The 8,967-nt window shown below is 36.5% G+C and overlaps 1 protein-coding gene across 2 annotated transcripts in view; it reads right to left on the bottom strand.

Moving 5' to 3' along the window:
- Positions 1-1,047: 1,047 nt before the first annotated feature.
- The window catches only part of tok (tolloid-like protein 1 tolkin), a 192,527-nt gene continuing 184,607 nt past the window's right edge, over positions 1,048-8,967 (bottom strand). For both annotated transcript variants that reach the window (XM_073962676.1, XM_073962675.1), the window contains exons 11-14: positions 8,098-8,947; positions 7,831-8,011; positions 7,491-7,744; positions 1,048-1,656 (exon numbers count right to left, since the gene is read on the bottom strand). In XM_073962676.1, coding sequence (XP_073818777.1) covers positions 1,345-1,656; positions 7,491-7,744; positions 7,831-8,011; positions 8,098-8,947 — 1,597 coding nt within the window. In that variant the 3' untranslated portion in view covers positions 1,048-1,344. The remainder of the gene's footprint in view (positions 1,657-7,490; positions 7,745-7,830; positions 8,012-8,097; positions 8,948-8,967) is intronic.

Raw genomic sequence — 8,967 nt, 5'->3', positions numbered from 1 at the left:
CTTAATACCTTTGTCCAAAATTTGTATTTCCTGTATTTTTGAAGCTAAGAGTACATATTTATCATTATATTTTATATATTTATCATAAAAAATGCAAAAAAAATCCACAGTGGACTTTAATGGAATTTTCGCTGATGCATTTTCAAAATCGAAAAATGACGCAGGTTTTAAGATGTTTGAGATAAATTCATAAATATAAAATCAAAACAAATATTTATAAATGAAACTTTTAATTTTTTTAATAAAATAATAAATTTTGGACAAAGGTATAAAGGAAAAATTGTATTGACAAATTTTAAAAAATTCAGAAAAAATAGTAATCGTCCGAATCCCATTACCGCATAGGGCTTAAAATTTTTGTAATTGAACGTAGTTTAACATAAATTTTTTTTTAAAAAATCGAAGGGTGCAATCGTGTTTAAAAATTGATTTTAAATATTATATCCCGAAAATTGCATTGAAGCCCACTGTGCATTTTTCTTTTAAATACTTCTTTCGATAGCTGATAAAAAAACAAACAAATCAAAAAAAAGATGGTCCCATTTGGACCAATATTAAAGAAGTTGTGAGTATTTCTTTGCATGTAGTTTTTACAGAATTTGACTTTTTCAAGGCGCGATATCTCTGGAACCGTTAGTCAAAAAAAATTTGAAAATATACTAAAATGTTTCGTTAATCAGCAGCATCGCCACAGCAAAAAATAAAGGAAATCAAAAACCTCATCTTGAAAAAGTGTCCGATTTCACTCAGAAATCCCCATATGTATATGTAATAAATGTATATGTAAATTTACGTACACATGTATAAGAAACAGATCGCTTTTAAACTTTTAACGTTTATCAGTTCAAAGTTAGAATTTAATTTTTTTGTTTATTTTATCTCTCTTACTTAATTTCTAATAACATTTAGTCCAAAAATGTCTAGGGTCCAAAGAAGTTGTCAGTCGGTCTTTATATGTCATTTGTTTTGTCCACATTCCACTTTACTAAGATGATATGCTTAACATTAAATATGTTTGTTTGTATGTATGTAAATGAATATGTTCTGTTTTTCTTGTTTCTTTCTTTAAAAATTAAATTATTATTTATTTTAAGTTCTAAATTAGTTTTTGGTATTCGTTTAAAAAAAATGCATGAAAAACAATTTCAATGAAAGTCATTTTTATATTGTCAAAGTGTGTTCTTTTTGCTTTGTTTGCTTTTTAAGTTTCAAATATATGTACGTTGTATGTACTAATGTATGTAGTTTTTTCAATTATAATTAGATTTACGAAGTTTATTTGTATTTTTGTGTGTGTTTAGTTTTGATGTAATTTCCATGATATTGTTGTTGCTGTTTTTTTTTCTAATAATAATATCTATTTTGATATCGATTGCGATTGTAGTATTGATTATTGATCAGTAATTGATTTTCATTGAATTCATTGTTATCGTCCGTTTCCTGGGATATGTCCTCCTTGTAAATGTGTCTCAGGGCACCGGGGAATGCTGTGGCAATTTCAGCACTATACGAGTTGCCTTCTTCCTCATCCTCTTCACTATTATCGAAGGGATTCACAGCCACATATGAAGCCGAGAAACCTTTGTAATCAACACTGCCATCGGTTTTGAAACGCACCAAGAGAGAATCGGTCAGGGAGATGATGTCTTGAGGTATCTAACAAATAAATAAAAAAACAATTATTAAAATACGAATAAGATAAAATGGGGTATATATTTATTTAGGGAAATTAATTTAAAGTACAAGGCAGTGAGTAAGGCAGGGTAAAGGCGAAAGATGAAATGCAACATGATCAGAGTTTTTTTTGCAGTAACATCCCTTAAAACATTTCATTGTTGACATCTGATAGGGCTGTCGAAACGTCCAAAGACATATTTAGGAATATCTTATTGGAAACGAGTAAAAAAGCATTAAGTTCGGCCGGGCCGAACTTTTCATACCCTCCACCATAAAATATTCTGAACTAAAATGGAATAATTACTTTTCATTCCTGTCCCCAACTTTAAGTGGGTACGTTAAACTGTCAGATAATGTTTATGTACATTTATGCTTCATTCGGGAGGCCCTTTTTTAAGGTGCCTATATCTAACTATGTATGCTGACAATTTTTGGTGGGCTAGAAATTGGGAGGTACTGTTATATAGAAGTTATAATAAAACATGGACCTATGTTGACAGTTTTTGATGGGAGCCTTTAATGTCAAATATCTCCTAATTCGGTTAAAAAATTTAGCTAGAATCTTCAAAATATCGAAAATCGGTACATAACGTGGGAACTTCAAATGTCATTAACAGCTAGTTCGGAGGTATCTGGGCTATACGAAAATATGAACTTAAATGAACCGTTATATGGGGGCTATACCAAAACGTGGACCTATGTATGTCCACAAGTTTTGTCATATAAGTTTATTGACATTTAAGAACTTTAAATGTCAAATTATAGCTACATCGGTCAGAAAATGTCGCTACAAACGTCAAAACACCGCAAATCGGGGGTACCGTTATATGGGGGCTATACCAAAACGTGGACCTATGTCCACAAGTTTGTTTATATAAGTTTATTGACACTTAAGAACCCTAAGTGTCAAAATATAGCTAATTCGGTCTGAAAATGTAGCTAAAACTGTCAAAATACCGTAAATCGGGGGGTACCGTTATATGGGGGCTATACCGAAACGTGGACCTATGTCCACAACTTTTGTTATATAAGTTTATTGACATTTAAGAACCCTAAATGTCAAATTATAGCTACATCGGTCTGAAAATGTAGCTAAAAACGTCAAAATACCGCAAATCGGAGGGTACCGTTATATGGGGGCTATACCAAAACGTGGACCTATGTCCACAACTTTTGCTATATAAGTTTATTGACACTTAAGAACCCTAAATGTCAAATTATAGCTATATCGGTCTGAAAATGTAGCTAAAAGCATCAAAACACCGTAAATCGGGGGGCACCGTTATATGGGGGCTATACCAAAACGGGGACCTATGTCCACAACTTTTGTTATATAAGTTTATTGACACTTAAGAACCCTAAATGTTAAATTATAGCTACATCGGTCTGAAAATGTAGCTAAAAACGTCCAAATACCGTAAATTGGGGGGTACCGTTATATGGGGGCTATACCAAAACGTGGACCTATGTCCACAACTTTTGTTATATAAGTTTATTGATACTTAAGAACCCTTAATGTCAAGTTATAGCCAAATCGGTCTGAAAATGTAGCTAAAAACGTCAAAATACCGCAAATCGGGGGGTACCGTTATATGGGGGCTATACCAAAACGTGGACCTATGTCCACAAGTTTTGTTATATAAGTTTATTGACACTTAAGAACCCTAAAAGTCAAATTATAGCCAAATCGGTCTGAAAATGTAGCTGAAAACGTCAAAATACCGTAAATCGGGGGGTACCGTTATATGGGGGCTATACCAAAACGTGGACCGATATATCCCATCTTCGAACTTGATCTTCCGACGGCTAAAAAAATGGTATTCCCCAATTTTCAGCGAAATCGGTCAACAAATGCGACCTGTATGTTGCGAACGGACGGACGGACGGACGGACATGCATAAATCGACTCAGAAAGTGATTCTATGTATATCCCTAGAAGGAACTATGGGTCTATCTCGCTTCCTTTTGTATGTTACATACAAATGCACTAACACATAATACCCCTTACCACATAGTGGTGTAGGGTATAAAAATGCTCATATATTAATTTTTGATGTATATAAGAGTATTGTAGGTTATTATATATACATCCACGGCAAACTAAACTAGTACTTTGGCGACCAGCCGTTTCATAAGAGTGGCATGTAAGGAACTCCAGAAGTGTTGATAATACCTGCCACTTGGATAAAGAATTTACTAAGTAGAACGAAGAAAGACTGCAAAAAGGTATTTCTTCGCGTTCCTTAGGAACTGTCCTCAGTAGGTCTACCGACAGGTTTTCTGTATTTTTCTTTTTATAGAACTTCTGTCAAGAGACGATTTTTGAAAGGTCTTAAGTCTAAATAAGGTCTCCGAAAAGTCTTCTACCTACAGGTGTCTTTGAACAGTAGTTCTTCCATTTTATCCTGGCTATTGAAGGCCTCTTCATACGCATTATTTTATAGCTGCCTAAAAAAGAGACGCGGGCTAGGGGCTTATTGATAAATCGAGCTTATAGTAATTGACTTGTGCCAAATAGAAGTCGGTCGGATCTGACTATATGATACTCTACACCACTGTGAATATGTAAAATATATATTGGGAGCTATGCCGAAATCTGGCACACTTATTTCTGGACCAAATTCCGTCACACATTCCAAATTTCTTCTAAATCGGACTTATATAGCGTGTTTTGTGCAGCAAATACTTGAAATCGGCCGAAAATATATATGGGAGCTATATCCGAATCTTAACCGATTGCGATACAATTTGCCACATTTATTTCTAGATCGAATCTGACATATATAGCGTGTTTGGTACAGCAAATACGGGATATCGGCCGAAAATATATATGGGAGCTATATCCAAATCTGAACCGGTTTTCACCAAAAGCAATAGGGTTCTTCCTATGGCTAAAAAATTATATTCCCAAATTCTCAGCTGAATCGGACATATAATGCGTCCTGTATGTTTGGTGCCACTGTGTGCAATAGTATGCACACCCGCATTGCACGCTAAAGGTCGTGGGTTTAATTCCCAGGCGAAGCAACATCAAATTTTTAACGTTGGCAAAATACCCCTCAGTGACCTTTCCTGAGTATTTTAGCCATGTAAAACTTCTCTTCTCGGCAGTAAACAGTAGGTCCCATATCATTGAGCTAATATGAATCGGGGTGCACTCATTGATAATGAGAGAAGTCTCCTTTGTCCCATCTGGGATGTTTGTGGAACAATTGTATATTAAGTATGTTGCGAACAAAAATACATGGACAGACGGACGGACGGACATTCATAACAACATTACTGAGGGATATTTTGCCACCGTTGAAAAGTTTTGATGTTACCTGACCGGGGAATCGAACCCACCACCTTAAGCGTGCAAGGCGGGTGTGCATACCATTGCACCACGGTGGCACATGAGTAAAATCAAAAACAAAACAAAATCGCCGGAGCGCTTTTTAAAAAAAATCGCGATTCAAGTTGACATTTTTAAGGGTTTTTTAGGATTTCACGATTTTGCTTGGAAAGCGCAAGGTTTTACCGTTTTTGAGATATAGAAGTTCAGATCGATCATTCAGATTTTTCTCAAGTCTTCAGGATTTTGCTTGAGACTTGCGGTTGTCTTATCGGAATGGGACTAAATAAATGTTGTAGCTATGAAAATTCTCTACAAGATTGGCCCTTATCCTATTTTCGTTGGCGTTACCGTTTTTGAGATATAGAAGTTCAAATTGGCACAATGCATTGACTGTCTGTCTCCTTATAAAACAGCGTCATGACTGCAATTTCTAAACATAAACTTATATATCTAAAAAATGGTACAACATAGGAAAAAAATACCAAAGCCAATCTTGCAGAGAATTTTCACAGCTACAACATTTTTTTAGTCCCATTCCGATAAGACAACCGCAAGTCTCAAGCAAAATCCTGAAGACTTGAGAAAAATCTGAATGATCGATCTGAACTTCTATATCTCAAAAACGGTAAAACATACGAAAATACCATAAAGGTCAATCTTGTATAGAATTTTCACTGCTAAAACATTTTCTTTAGTCCCATACCGATATGACTTGCGGTTTCCAAGCAAAATCGTGAAAACCTAAAAAACCCTTAAAAATGCCAACATGAATCGAGATTTTTTTAAAATGCGCTCCGGCGATTTTTTATACCCACAGCATTTATGCTAACGATTTGGCTTTCGCAATATTTTGTCCAAACTTAGTTTAAGTTCGAAAATGTTCGGAAAATTTGTGCGCATGATAACTCTTGAAGGGAGTAACCGATTTGGTCCACATCGTGAAGTTTCATAGATGAGGTTCCAATATGGACTCAATCGGTCAACGCCTTCGGGTACCTCCCACACAAAATTTCGAAAAAGTTCAGTTTAGGACCTGCTCTCGAATTGCTCTGAATTTGTTGTAGCACGGCCCCCCATACGGCAGTATAAGTTTCATCAGAGGCAAAACCTTACTTCCTGAGAAAATAGCCTGAAAGGTTCAAAAACCCCTATGTAGTGGTTGGAGCGCAGGATAACTCTCCAAGGGATCTACCGATCCGATCCATTTGGCATTCATAATATTTTGCCCAAACTTAGTTTAAGTTGGAAGATAAGCCATAACGGTTCACTCCTTCAGGTACCTCCCCCACAAAAGTTCAAAAATGTTCCCCCACAAAAGTTCAACATTTGTGTCCAAGTGTAGTTTAGGGTCTGTTCGGAGATCCGATGATGTACAGCCATGTTATAAGATCCACTTCCGTAATGCACTATGTCGATCCATTCCCTCCTCCGCAAAACTTTTGAACTTAAATCCTAATCCACATTTTTTCGGAAAGCTCAAATGTCCAAAAAGGTTCCACAAAGTTCTGAAAAGACCCTAAATACATTCTTTCTGTGCGTAAATGAGGGTATATCTCTGTCGGCAAAGCCAACTGATACTTTTTTACTTGTTAGTTTTTTGATCTGTCTCATCTATAAACATTGTAGTTTCAGAATCCGAAAAAACTTCCCAGGTGTAAGCTCGTTCCATTTAAATTTGCTTCAAGAGCACCGTGAGAAGTCTTCGGAGAACTTTCTGAAAGATATGTTCTGTGTAGAAGATCTTCCAAATGCACTTCTGTCTATAAAATACCATCGTTTTGTTTTGCCAGAACCTACAGACGACGGTCTGAAAACTCTTTTCTGTGTAGAAGACATTGCAAAAGGCTATTTCGTTCCACAGATGAAACTTTCAAAAAAATCTTGTGTCCTTATGTGACTTTATGATTTTGATAGGTTTTCCGGCTTCAGAAAACATTCCGAAAGGTTTCCTATCTATAAAAACTCGTACGTCCATATGACCTTTAAAAGGTTTTCTATCTTTAGAAGATCCCTGGAAAGTTCGGTCCGATGTTTTTAGAAAAAGCTCTTTTGTCTCTTTAGAATTTCTTTTCGGTCTAAAGAAGACGTAATTAATGACCTTCTATATGTAGAAGACCTTCTGAAAGGTTTCTTTATGTTTCTATACAGAATGCTTGTTGATAGTTCTTCTGTCTATAGAAACCAAATTTAAAAGGTATTCCATGAAACCCCTTCTGAAAAAATGTTCCCCGAAATAAGTTCTTCTGTGTAGAGAACATCCCAGAAGGACATGGAAGCTACTCTCATCTAGAAGCCCGATTTTTCGTTCAGATGTATGTGATCCTATGGATTGCCTGTCATATAAGTCCCAGATAGCTCAAATATACAGACATGTGACAGCATTATTCAAAGAATTTAACCTCCATCAAAATATGCTATGTTAGGTATTGAACCTTTATACATCTGTTTAGTTAAATCAATGAACTTTTTCACTTACCGTATTTCCACAATATTGTCCATACATTGGTCCACTGGTGTCCTCCATGCCCGAAAATACCTGGACATAATCATAAGTGCAATTCTCGCTGCTCTCCAAATCGAAAGTTAAAAATATTAAGTTAACATAACTGTTGGGTGGGGCTTGTATGGTCCATTCACAGTCCATGTTGGTGTCATAGTTCAGATTGCCAAAACGTGAATGAGAATAGAATTGTTGGATTTGATTTGTGGCACTTAAATAACCACCACAAGCTGAACCAAAAAAGGAAAAACAAAACACGACATTAGTTATCATAACTCAAATCATTTAAACGCTTTCCTACACCCAAAATACTCACATGTTGAATGGACAGCCGTAAAACCACTATGCTGTTTATTTTTATCCGTTTTAAGTACCATATATAGTTGATTTGTGGACGAGGAAATTGGATAGGGTATTTTTTCGCCACAGAAACGACCCAATAGGGAGCTGCTTTCCGAATCACCATCATATATTGCCACATTGTCATAGGCACATTCCTAAAATTTGAAATGAAAACAATACTCGCTCGTTATTATCTTGTTTCTATGTCGATATGTATGTACATATATCCCCAAATTCTTACCTGATGCGACTCCACCTTAAATTCATTGAATATCAATTTAATACGATGCCCCGGCGTTGTTGAAAAATGCCACACACAATCGGCATTTGGCGGATATAAATCAGGATAGTTGGGACTATAAATAGTACCAAATGGAGCTGAAATTTCATGTTTGCATTCACCTTCCTTGCAGTCATGACCATTTTCATGCAGCGAATAACCATTGTGACACGAACACACATACGAACCTATGGTATTGCGACACTCATGCTGACACCCACCATTGTTAATGGCACACTCATCGATGTCGGTAAAGAATACTGCCGCAAATCCGGATTTCTGTATCGACTTGTCCGAATGGAATTCCACACGCAATGCATTGCCCTCCGAGGTGGCCGTGGGTGGTATTGAACTGCCACAATAGGTACCAATCTTTTTCAAACGATTCTCACTGAGTTTAGAATAAATCGTCACCTTGTCATAACCACATTCCGATTGATGGTGAGTGGCACCCTCCAAATCAAAGTGGGTAAAATTCAAAGAGATTTTATGTTTGGGTGGTGCAATAATCTCCCAAATGCAATCCTTGAGGAAGGGATATGTGTCGGGGAATGAGGGTGAGGTGATGGTGCCATTGGGATACTCAATGACGCCACCACACGCATCTTCACAATGTTTCTTGTCGCTGTGCAGTTCATAGCCAATGTGACAGGCACACTCATAGCCACCCAGCGTGTTAATGCATTCATGCTCGCAGCCATGATTTTGTGTTTCACACTCGTCAACCTCTTTCATGAATGTGGCCGAGAAACCAGGCTTCTGTACTGAGGTGTCCGAAACGAATTTCACAAACATTGTATCGCCAGTGGATCTGAAAACAAGAAGACATTT

Source organism: Musca autumnalis, unplaced genomic scaffold (assembly GCF_047663935.1).
Source record: "Musca autumnalis isolate F117 unplaced genomic scaffold, ASM4766393v1 scaffold_1, whole genome shotgun sequence".
Classification (NCBI taxonomy): Eukaryota; Metazoa; Arthropoda; class Insecta; order Diptera; family Muscidae; genus Musca; species Musca autumnalis.
Note: the sequence above shows the minus strand (reverse complement) of the source record. Positions and strands in the feature narration are given on the sequence as shown.